Here is a 12856-nt window from a genome sequence, read left to right as displayed (position 1 = left end):
AAGATTGTGAAGGCCATGTCTATTTTCTATGGAAAAAAAGGCACAGAAGACCCTTAATGAGGTAGAAAAAAATATGAAGAGGTTGATATGGAGCAACTGTTTCCACTTGTGAGTGAGTTCAGAAAAAGAGAGCATAAATACAAGATAGCTATTAACAAAGAATTTAGGAATAATTTCCTTCTGCAGAGTGAATGAATGTGGAACTCACTGCCCACAAGGAATGGTTGAAGTGGATAATAGCATTTTGAGAGGCTTGCTATATACATGAAAGAAAAAGGAATAAAGGAATGCAAGATGGGGGGCTAGGGGGAGGCGTGGCGGTGAAGTAATTAGATCGAGGAGGAGATGCTTGTTGGGTATAAATACTGGCACAGACCAGTTAAGCCGAACAGGCAGCTCCTCTCATGTAGGTTCCATGTAAAAGTTCCTCGTGCAAATACTGGTTTATGTTGCATCTTCCTTTTCCTCCATTTTGCTTCTTCTTACAGTACAGTTAAGGAGACAACCAGCAAAGAATCTTTCTAAATAAACATCTTTTCTTGCTCCTGCAGTCAGTATTTCAATGAAATGTCATCCTTAAAACAATATTAACAGCAGTTGCGTATTAACTGTGACAGTTCTCATTAACTTCAATGTGGGTTATTTATTACCTTTATTCCACAGTTATAAATCAGCAAAAGGTCACACATTATGAAACACATAGAAAGACATGAAAATCTAAATTTACTTTTTCACTGCAGGAAATTATGCTTTCCTCAGATAGTGCACTTTTAAGAAAGCTATTTATAAAATAGTTCAAACGGCGACAGATATGCTGGCTTCAACTCAAAACAATTTGAATCACCTGCTGAAGAATAATTGTCGCTTGTTAAGGATAAGCTAAAGAGACAGGAGAGTTAAACAGATTAGGATTTGAAGTGAATGCGGGCAGCGCTTCAAATTCTTTCATTCATAGCTCTCTCTAGTTCTGCCATTTGCCTGTGTCCTTCATATGTGGCCTTCTGTGTCACTACAGCTAAACGTTCATGATATTGTTCCAGATGAGCCAACAACTTGGAATACAGATTCTGTAAGAATGGAAATCAAGAACAATTACTGTGTACCCTCATCTTCTCCTTCAGAATATTCTTCTTTTACTCATTTCATTGCATTAGCAAACAAGTAGCAGGTACATTTCATTCCACTAATGCTACCAGTATCTTCCAAGTGGACAGACGGTGAGGTCAGGAAGATCATTTTGATGAACAACATATCGTTGTACAGTACCTTTAATATAGTTAAACACTCCTATAACACTCCTGCGAAGCACCTTGAAAACTATAGGCCTGTTGGCTTAACTTCTGCTATTGGGAAAATTCTAGAATCCATTATTAAAGAGGTAATAGCAGGACATTTAGAAAATAATAATACAATCAGGCAGAAAGAATGTGGTTTTGTGAAAGGGAAACAGTGTTTGACAGATTTGTTAAAGTTCTTTGAGAATGTAACAAGCAGGGTGGATAAAGGGGAACCTGGAGATGTAGTGTATTTAGATTTCAAAAAGGCATTTGATAAGGTGCCACATGAAAGGTAAAAGTTAATGGTGTTAGGGGTGATATATTAGCATGGACAGAGGGCTGGCTAACTAACAAGAAACAGAAAGTGGGGATAGACGAGCCATTTTCAGGCTGGCAAAGAGCGCTAACAAATCTGTCAAACGCTATTTCCCTTTCACAAAACCACGTTGATTCTGCCTGATTGTATTATGATTTTTTAAATGTTCTGCTATTACCTCTTTAGTAATGGATTCTAGAATTTTCCCAATAGCAGAGGTTAGGCCAAGTGGCCCATAGTTTCCTATAACACTCCCGTGAAGTGTCTTGGAGTGTTTTATTATAATAAAGGTACTATATAAATATATGTTGTGCAACATCTACCTTGGAGGATTGAGGCCACTAAAGAATCTGTATGGCACTATAAACTGTCTTCTGGTCTGCAATGACTGCACATTCTCACCTACATGAATAAAATTGAAATGAAGCCTCAATTTTAGAGCTCTATTTCAAAACAAAAACAATGACCCATAACTTCCAACAGAGTGGCAATTGAATCAGAGTGACACTCCACTTGTAGTTACTCACCTTGAAATCCAGCCATTCCTGTCTCGCTTGACCTAACGACTCAGGTTGGGTGAGGTCTGTGCAATGAAGCACACTCCCAGGGCCTACTGTCAAGGGCAGCTCAGTCGCAGGTAAGTAAGCAATGCATGCTTTTTAATGGCACTAGCTGCCGTAAACCAGGTAAGCTGGTTCTGTGTAAGGGAAATAGTGTTTGATAGGTTTGTTAAAGATCTTTGAGAATGTAACAAGCAGGGTGGATAAAGGGGAAGCGGGTCTTTCACAAGCCAAAGAGAAGCCAAGTGTATAAGGTAAGTGGGCAGATTTGGTGGGCGGTGTGGGAAGAGGGTGGTGGTCAGATCGGGCCTAGGGGTGGAGGGGAAGGTGGGGCGGGAAAAAAAAAAACAAAAATAAAATCTGGCTGGAGTTGGAGATGGTTGGGGGCGGGGGCATGGTGCAGTGGGGAGCTGGGAGGGGCCTGGGGTAGGTAGTCCCGCGGAGTGGGTTAGTGTTATAATTACCCAGAGGTGTTTTTAATTCTTCTAATTCTGTTTCTGGGTAACTATTGCTCTAACACAGTCAGAGCTATCCGAAGTTGATGATTTAAAAATCGCATTTTCGGATGCTTCCCAATATAGGGCAATTGCCCAAAAGAAGTTTGAATTTCCAAGCAATTACCGTGCAATCCCTACCTGGGAACTTCTGGAGGAGGGGGTAGGGTGGTCCTCAGTGTTTTTGGGGTATCCCCAGATACACTGCCCTGGAGCTCAGAAGTTATAGCCCATTAAGTACGGGTATCTCACTTCTGCTGAAAATGGGATGATCACCATCCCATGTTTATTAGCTTAGGAAAAGCTTTGATTTTAACATTGGCTCAGCAACTGGTTTCACAGATACTGGACTGTGCAGCTACAATTAAAAAACCTAAATCTGGGGCAAAGAAAGATTAGAGTTTACATTTTGCACAATGCTGAAAGGCTTGCTAGAAAATTCAATTTACCAAAATCCTCTCAAAGCTCAATCTCAGACATGATACTTAGTAAAGATCACTCTACATATAAAATTATATTCCATGTACTTCTGACACTCTATCAAAGTTGGAAAGAAAAACAGAACTCTAATCCCTTTAGCCAAAACAGACATTTTGGGCTATATGGGTTACTTCCCTCTTGCACTGTATATTATTTCTCTTAAGTGGTCAGTTGCAATTTTTGATTAGGAAGACATTCAGCAAGTCAGTCAGTGGCTTAAGCTAATGCAAATCACTGCTGGTTTAGATGGTCAATCATCCTGTGTCATGTAAGCCCAAAAAAACCTGGTTAAGTTGTTACAATAAGGCTACAGGGTAGATTACAGCCTCTTCTTCATATTACTATGACATACCTGACATTCCGATTCATCTTTAACACAGCTCTCTTGCAATGCCTGGCTTTTTGTCAGATATTGCTGACGTTCACTGTTTATTTGCGCAATCTGTTCAGATATCTCCTGGCTTCGCTGCTTAAACTGATCAAATTCACTATTCAAAAAAATAAAAATAAATTTCATATACTTTTGAATTTTATGTTGCAATATATTTTAAAACAAAACAAATAAGTATTCATTCCTAATTGATCCAGAGCTTAATTTACAAGATTAAAGCTGGTAGCCCAAATTCCATAGTGCATTTATGAATAAACAAAATGTTACTCTCTAACATACTTCCATAAAGACAAATAAAGATGGTGCTGTTTCAGAAACAAGAGCTGTCTCCAATCAATAGAATGTCTGCTCCAAGTTATACTGGTCACATAAGAGTTCTGATATATTAATGATAATCATTTGAAACCATTAGCAGTGGCTCAAATCACAAGTAAAAGAAAACAACAACAACTCTGGACAAATTCTTTGGTTTATGTAAGGGATTTCTTGAACAGAGATCCCAGGATCTAATTAGTGCATAACTCATTTCCTTCTCTTTAACATTATCAGCAAATGCTGAAAATAATCAGCTATTTCACGTGAAAATCAGTTTAAAGCTAAAAAATACTTCAGTGATTATAAAGGTCTGAAAATTAGTGGCTAAAGCAAAAGCATTTTCTGACAATTTACAGAGGCACTCAAAATCATGAAGGGTCTGGACAAAGTGGATAGTGAGAAATTGTTCCCATTGGTGGAAGGATCGAGAACTAAAGGGCACAGATTTAAAGTAATTGGCAAAAAAAGTAACGGCGACACGTAGAAAAACATTTTCACACAACAAGTGGTTAGAATCTAGAATGCATTGCCCAAGAGTGTGGGGGAGGCAGGGTCAATTGAGGCTTAAGAGAGATTTGATCATTATCTGCAAAGGAAAAGTTTACGGGGTGAGGGGGAAAAAGCAAGGGAGTGGCACTAGGTGAATTGGGCCAGCACAGGCACAATGGTCAGAATGGCCTCCTTCTATACTGTAACCCATTCGATGATTCTACAAGGAAATACGTAATTATAGTACTTACGATCTGCAGTGAAATGCAAATACTTCTCAGCCACTTCAAATGGGTGGAACTATTAGATTTCAAATGGGGGTAGAAACATTAGTTTTCCCTTTGTCTACCATCTATTACCATCAAAACTGTGGACCAATCACTAAAGCGACCTTAACATTTCATCATTCAATGCAGTTAGAGCATGTAATACAGGAAGAAGTTTATACTAACAACAGAACATGATCTTGCCAGATTATGTACCTGCAAAGGGAAGCAAGGACTACAGCAATAGGATTACAAACTATTTTCCAATGTGATTCCATTTTAACTCACCAACACCTTCTCAAGGATAATTAGGAATGGGCAACTGTTGGCCTTGCTAGCGACACCCACATCCCATATTTTAAAAAAAATCCTGAAAATTAAGGTGACACCCAGACACCAGTAAAAACCAGCATACACTGAGTATATAATTAAAGTTTGCATATTGTAGATCAATATATAATAAATAATACAGCACATAAATATGAAAACTGTTTCTACCTTGTAAAAATGTTATTTTATGCAGTCATGTAGGTTTCAGCCAAGCTCTCCATATTTCCTGGTGACAGAAGACTCAGTGAGGCCTCTCTCCCCCCCCCAGACACACATTGTAATCAGTCCCTTTCCCCACAAGCCCTTTTTTCCAATCCCACTTACTCACTTAGCAGTCCCTCTTCCCAAACCCCTGACACATAAGCATCCCTTTTTTAAAAAACCCTACCTCCCACTCACACATTAGCAGCCTGGCATTTCAACAGCTTTACAGCAACACTGAGCAGCCCTGAGGCCCCATTGACCCATTCATGGCTAGGCCATTGTGATCGAAAACAGGTGCTGATTCAGTACAACCAGATGAAACTTGGGCTCCCTCCTCCCTCTCCCCACATCCCTCACCACCTGCCAAATTCCACAGCTTCTGGTGGGATGAGTGACAACAGTGTGGTCCGGGCTGATGTGAATCTGAGTGGTGGCAGTTGGGATTTGGGATCAACGTGGGCTGCAATGGTGGTGGTGGTGGTGGTGGTGGTGGTGGGGGGGGGGGCGCTCCCCACTCTGGAGTTCACAGATTGCACCCTGGGTAGCTCAGACTTCAGGGATCAGCTGAAAGCACATGAGATCAAGGTTGAATGCACCATCAACTATGGAGGGGTGAAGGTCAGAAAATCATTTCCAAGGGTGTAATTCCATACTTGAAAAATCAGACTCCCACTTAAGGCAGAAATTTCATATCCCTGCTAGACCCAATAATTCTTCTATCTGTATGTTGACAAGGGATTAGAAACACATATACAGACATGCAGATAAAACAAATAAGCAACAGTGGTTAATGACAAGTAGTGGCACTTGAGTGTGAAAACTGATACAGAAACACATGTAGAAGATGAAAAAGATAAAAAATGGAATCCATAGCAGTTTCCAGTTCTCATAACTTCAAAACAGATTAACAGAGCATGTTCTTCATTCTGAGCACTCTGCCTAGATCATTCTCTCAAAATTGCAATTATGGATTTTGAAAGGTCTGTATTATTTCCAGTCCCAAAGCAAAATCTGAAACAGTCAGTAGTTAAATTTACATACGTGGCTACTGAATCAAGATTATGCTCCCTAGCTTCCTGTTTCTTATGCCTCTGCATCTGTAGCTTATCCTGTTTTTCAAGCTTTGAGCCCAGGATCCTTTTCAACCGAGTTTCTTCTGTCTGCATATTTTTCAGTTCCATTTGTTTTCTCTCTAGTTCATTTTCTTCATTCCAAATCTATGGAAGAGGTAAGAGAAAAATATATTTCTGTTGATGGTTTCACTTTTGAGATAAATACAAAATTTAACAGGTCTTTAATTGAAGTAGAAAAGATAGTTGATTATAACAAGTTCTAAAGTATATTAAAAGATTACTTTTCACATACAGTATTAGTATGTGAAGAATTTTCTTAAGGATGCCCATGGACATATTTTATCCTAGAAATAGAGGAACCAAATAATAGCTTGGCCCTTCGAAGCGCTAATGGTGCTATTATTTGGCACATTCTCCTGGCAACCTCCAAGAGCGCCCTCAGAAAGTCAGGTCCAGTTCTAACTATATAAAAGCTTAATAAGATCTCAGTTACAGTACTGTGAGCAATATTGAGATTCATGGTGTAGGTAGGATAATGAGGCTTTAGAGCAGGTACAACGAAGATTCAGTAGGATGCTAGGATGAAGAAATACAAATATGAAGACAAACCTGAAAAATTGGGGCTTTTTCGTTCGAACAATGCATCTTATGGAGCAATATGATAGGAATGTTTAAAATGAAAGGATGTCGCAGGATAGATAAAACAAACTGTTTCCAGTATTTGTGGGGGCCAAGAACAAGAGGCCGTCAATACAAGAACAAATGTAAGAAATTTAGAACAGGGGGCAGAAGAAATGTCTTCAGAGTTTAGAGACAGTGGAATTCACTCCCAGAGTTGAAGCAAAAACTGCCAACATTCAAGATTAGATTGGACAAGTGCATGAACTAAAAGGGGTTGAAGGGTTATTGGTCAGAACTATTTGCTCGTTTGGAGAGTAAACACCAACACAGTTGGCCTAAATGGGCAGTTAGTGTTGAAACCTCCGTGTATTTCTATGTAATTAGAAAACGAGTGTGCCAGATTTGAAGCCTAGCAATTGTACCAAAACAGTAGTATTTTCTGCAAATGAGGGGGAATGTTGGTATTCATCATCCAGCAGTTAGTCTACTTTACAAGTAAAACTGAAAGATTTGGTTTGGCAATTTGATTGGAGGAAACAATTACTGGGAAAAAGATAACTATCTTTATAACAAAGGTTTGTACATGAGTGTAGGTCTCACCAAAGGTATATGCAGAAAAATAGCAAAAAATAAACACCATTACTTGTTTAGTTGACCATGCTGATTTAGTCAAATATCTGAATAAGATATTTAAGCCAGAAAATAAGATATTTAAGTAAGAAAAGCTATTACTCATCACAATCAGCCAGCAAACACAAAGCCAACCAAACCCACTCACCACACATGCCATCCCCTCCCAACACCATCCCCTCAGGTGATTTTGGCAACCATATTTTGAAATCCATACTAATTAAATTTATTACATAGAATCGACACCACAGAAACTGGCTATTCAGCCCAACTAGTCCATGCCAGTGTTTATGTTTCATTAGAGTGTCCTCCTACCCCTCTTCATCTTACCCTAACAGAATGACCTATTTTTTTCGCTCTTATTTGTGGAGCAAGAATCCCCTTAAACGTATCTGTGCTATTTGCCTCAATTATCCTTGTGGTAGCAAGTTCCACATTCTCAAGTGAAAGAAGTCTTCTCCCAAATTTCATTGTGGATTTATTAGTAACGATCTGATGTTTATGGCCCTTAAGTTTTCAACTCCCCCTCAAGTGGAAACATCTTCTCTACATCCAGCCCACCAAACCCCTTCGTAAATTTTAAAGTCACTCCTTAGTCTTCTATTTGAGAAAAATGACCCCCAGCCTTTTTAGTCTTTCCAGATAGTTATAACCCCTCAGTTCTAGTTTCATCCCTGCTGCTTTTCTAGCGCTTCTATATCCTTTTATAATCTGGAGATGAGGATTGTGCATATAATTATATACAATTAGGGCTTGTATGTCTGCCTCTCAAAAAGCCTTTACAAAACATCCAACTTAAGTTCTTTGTCAACCTTAAGCAGGAGAGAGTGAGCCAATCTAGAAGCTCAACAGCACATTCCTCACACACAATTTGTACACAATAATTTTAAGACCATTTTAAGGCATTAGCAAAAGCTTTGCAAAATATTATACAGAATAAATATTTTGCTAAACACAATGGAATCTTCTTACCTCAGTGTTCGTGTTGCTTATAAGGTCAGAACCAGCCTGGGATTGTTGCAATAAATTGCAGTAAGTTTCTAGTTCTTTGTTTTGGAAATTGGTAAAACTTGCCAACTTGTCCTGAAGTTCCATTGTTCTATCGTTTTTCTTTTGCTATCAAATGCACACAAAATTGAATTACAATGGGCTAAGTTATCTCTGTCTGCTACTTCAATTTGAGACATATCAGCTAGCACAGTACTTGCTAACTAGTTGCTGGCATTGTTCAGGACTAGGGACTGATGATAACAAGCTGCAGCACTTTCTCTACCCCAATAATTCCCAATAGGGATGCACAAAGTTGGGAAGCACGCAATTCAGACTGGACCTTTTTGCACTTTGCTCCTCCTAAATAATATGGGATATATATTTAGACACCAAGAATATTGATCAGCGATGTCACAATATGGTCCAGGAAGCCATAACAGTGACCAGGTTTGTAAATAGACTACTTGTAATTCAATTTTATTTTTCTTTGCTAATAAAGGACAGTATTATTTTGTTGTTATTCATTGTGCTCATTAATCGTGCCAATGTCCAATTTTGAAGATTAAAAAGAGAAAACATAAATTGGCCTATTTGGAGACAAATACACTTGCAAACTGCAGATACTGCCATAATTATCTAATGGAAACTAATCCTATAGGCAGGTTTAGGTTTGGCCCATTCAAAAGCAAAGCTGCAATTTGAAGAACAGGGAACGTTTAAGGCAGGAAGAAAAAACAAACATGCATCAATAACACATATCCTGTAGTTTTAAAAGATAGTGTTTGATATCAAACATACCACTGCCTACAATCATAACATGCGCATGCATATCCCTAGCATGTATAATCCAAGGGCCACTAGATGTCTATGGTGTAAAGTAGATAGTTCGAGCTAGGAAACTGGAATCTGTTAAAAGTTGAGGGCATTGGAAGAATCACAGATGTAAGTTAGACAAGGCTGAACAGGGAGAAAAGAAAAAGCTAATCGAGCTAGGAAGAAATAAGTTCAAGAACGGGCTCAAACGATCTGTTTGTGATCTTGGGAAGGAAGTAGAAGCAGATTGTGTTGGATTGGGGGGCGATGAGTCTGGAGACCATTGGGGTGGGGGTGCAGAAGACAGAAGGATCACCAAAAGTGATGAGGTTAATACAGGTTGGGAAACAATGGTTTGTGTCTGGTGGTAGGATCATGGCCAAGGGGGAGGTGAGAGGAGGTATAAGGCTGTTGGCATTCAGAATCTGCAAGGTCAAGGCCTTGTCAGCAGGATTAATAAAAATATGATTAATTAAAAAAAGTGAACAGAGTGCTGCAAATTCAGAGAGAGTTGGGGAAATTGAGACATAGAAAATAGGAGCAGGAGTAGGTCATTAGGCCCTTCAAGCCTGCTCCATCATTCAATATGATCATGGCTGATCCTTTATCTCAATGCCATACTCCCGCTCTCTCCCCAAACCCCTTGATGCCTTTAGGGTCTAGGAATCTATTTCCTTCTTACATACAGTGACTTGATCTCCATAGTCTTCTGTGGTAGAGAATTCTACAGGTTCAACACCCTCTGAGTGAAGAAGTTTCTCCTCATCTCAGTCCTAAATGGCCTGCCCCTTGTTCTAGATCCCCCAGAAAATGCAGCCCCTTGTTCTAGATCCCCCAGCCAGAGGAAGCATCATTCTTGCCAACATCACACTAGCAATTCCCAATTAAAAGAGCAAGAGAGGACAAGAAGTAAGAGGTCAGAAGGAGAGATGCCAGTGGAACAGGAGTTTTGAAGATAGGAGAAAAGCTCTGCTGTGCAGGAGGAAAACACCTGGCTAAAGAAGTGGGGCACAGAAGCAAAGGAAGAAAAGCTCAATATTGTGCTAAGCACAAAGGATATTGATGCTACCAAACTGACTTCAATACGTAAGCTCGAAGCAGAGATTATAACAACAGAGAAGCAATTTGATGCTTTTCAATAGTTTTACTGAGGATGGACCAGAATACTATACTCAGTTCTAATGATCACATTTCAAATCCATTCAGCATAAGGGAAATGATACAAAGAGTAAATGGAACCTTGTGTGACTCTTAACCAGTAATCCCTACACTAAAAAAAAAAGTTCCATGTATGAATGTAAGACACTGACAGAATTGCTGTAAAATGCAATGCCTCAAATAGCTTACCAAAATCCACTGTCTAAAGATAAACCTAACAGCAAAGCCTTAGTTACCAAACAGCTACCAGCACCAGGTGATTGTACGAAAGCATGAGTTACTGTTAACAATTTTAGGAGATAGGAGGGGATGAGAAGCATTTTACCATGGCTTCCTTCTTCTTTTCTACGGTCTCCCTCATTGTTTGTATTTCACTGTTCAGTTGCTCTGGACATTCCACAATCAGAGGCTTGAGATGTGCTTGGATTTCTTTTGCATTGGCCATGTCCACTTTTATCTGGCCCTATTATTAACGAATAAAACTAGATTAGGAACAAAAAAAACATTTAGATTGGCAAACTCTTTCAAATTATCAACTAACACAGTAATGCTACAATAACTCAGATTTTGGAAAGGGCATTGTACAGAAGAATCTCACTGCTGTTCTGTTTATCCCCATTTGTTTTTCTGTCACTCATCTTAATACTTGGCGAATTCCTTAGGTGTTTTAAATGAAAGGAACCAGGATTCTTCTTACAAATTAAAAAAATTCAAATCAGATGCAAGTGTGAGGAAACATGTTGCACATAGCTATGACCTCCAATTGCATCTATACAAGATAATTTAAAGCTAGCAAAATCTATTTGTACAGAAGTGTTTGTACATGAGTAATTCTAACTAAACAAAAAAGCTCATCTGAACATCACATTAAACTGGCAGATGATGATGCCATGTTCTTTAATGAGGTTGTTCAGCTACATCTGCAGATAAGGATTTCCATTTCATTTTAAAAATATGAAGTCACACCACAAGAGGGAGCAGGAATGGAAAGGTAGAATAAAATTCACAGATATGAAACTCTGAAGGCAAATCAAGGTCACATACAAGTGTGTGTGATAACAAATATTGGTTTTATACAAAATCAAGTTATTAATGACTTGCTTGGAAGACTCCTTGCAATGATATTCCACATATCCACTTAGAAAATGCAGCTAAAATTTAGATAACACATCAATACCTGGTCAAAATTCAAAACCAATTAGGATGTACTTACCAGCATTTTGTTTCGTTCTGCAATTTCAGCCTTTAATTGCGCGGTTGCATCTTGAATGGAATTCTGAACAAAAAAATTAAAAGAGAGTGATACAGTTCCGTTCTATGGTTTAAGGCAGGGGCGTTTCCAAGACACAGTCCACAGGTCAAATCGGGCTTGCAGCCTCCACTGATCCAGTCAGCTCTTCATGAAAATCCAACTTCAGCCTCTTTCGGTTGCATAGGTCCTTTGCAAGATTCTGCAAGGCAGGTTAAGGCTGTGGACCAATAAATTGTTGCCGTAGCAAATGGAGATTCGGTATCACTATTAAAGGTGAAGGTCAGTTGCCACCAGTGACAGATATACATGCTCTCAACATTAGCTCCTTGGAAATGAATTCAGAAATGGCTTTGGTTAGGCATGTGACTCTTAAGCTGATCAGGTTGTTGGACCGGATGACACACACCCCAGTGTTAAATAAAATGGGGTATATGTTCTGCCAGCTACTGGCTTATATATTTAAACAGCTCACTGTGGTCTGTAGTCATTCCAATGAATTGTGAGGAGGTCCATGTTGTCCTAATATTAAAGGGGGTAAATCAAAATCTAAGAATTATAAGTCAGTTACCTTGACGTCAATTGTAGGAAAGTTACTATAATTCATGATTAGAGATGCTTTCTGTGATCACTTTGTATTCCATAAAGTTGTTTGTGCATAAAATAAGGATCAAATGGGAATTTTGAATAAATATTCTTTGCTACTCAAAGTACCCAATTGGAGTGGAGTGATTACTCAAAATACTGTAGAAAACTCAGTATTGACGAGAAACAGCAGTAGCTTTAGGAAGTGACTAATCATTTAGAAACCATAGGTCAATGCCTTTTGATGGTCCAATGCTTCATTTGCTTTTATTTTGTTTGTTATTTCTGTTTGAATTGCAGGTCATTTGGTACACCCATTCTCTCCCATTTCCTACAGATTTATTTACTTTCTTATTTAACAAAACTGGTTAACTTTGTGCAGAAAACTTAGTAGTAAAATTTAGATCCATTATATCCATCAAATATTAAATAGAACTAACAGCATAGAATAAAGCCATGTGGCATAACTAGCCGATGCTGGTGTTTATGTTCCACATTAGCCTAAACATAAGACAGCAGGTTTTAGCAGCAGTCTTAAATGTAGACAGCAACATGAGTGGGGAGGAATTAAGTGCTGCTTAAGTACAAATTAATTAAGTTGTTAATCAGATCATG

The 12856-nt window shown here is 38.8% G+C and overlaps 1 protein-coding gene across 3 annotated transcripts in view; it reads right to left on the bottom strand.

Annotated features, from left to right (window-relative positions):
* Nucleotides 1-628: 628 nt before the first annotated feature.
* nuf2 (UF2 component of NDC80 kinetochore complex) overlaps nt 629-12856 on the bottom strand; it is a 44651-nt gene continuing 32423 nt past the window's right edge. For all 3 annotated transcript variants that reach the window (XM_041208787.1, XM_041208786.1, XM_041208788.1), the window contains 6 exons: nt 11621-11683; nt 10733-10870; nt 8419-8562; nt 6164-6339; nt 3480-3615; nt 629-1067 (listed from right to left, as the gene is read on the bottom strand). In XM_041208787.1, the coding sequence (XP_041064721.1) occupies nt 936-1067; nt 3480-3615; nt 6164-6339; nt 8419-8562; nt 10733-10870; nt 11621-11683 (789 nt within the window). In that variant the 3' untranslated portion in view covers nt 629-935. The remainder of the gene's footprint in view (nt 1068-3479; nt 3616-6163; nt 6340-8418; nt 8563-10732; nt 10871-11620; nt 11684-12856) is intronic.

This window comes from Carcharodon carcharias, chromosome 16 (assembly GCF_017639515.1).
Source record: "Carcharodon carcharias isolate sCarCar2 chromosome 16, sCarCar2.pri, whole genome shotgun sequence".
NCBI lineage: Eukaryota > Metazoa > Chordata > Chondrichthyes > Lamniformes > Lamnidae > Carcharodon > Carcharodon carcharias.
This window is presented reverse-complemented; position numbering and strand designations above follow the sequence as displayed.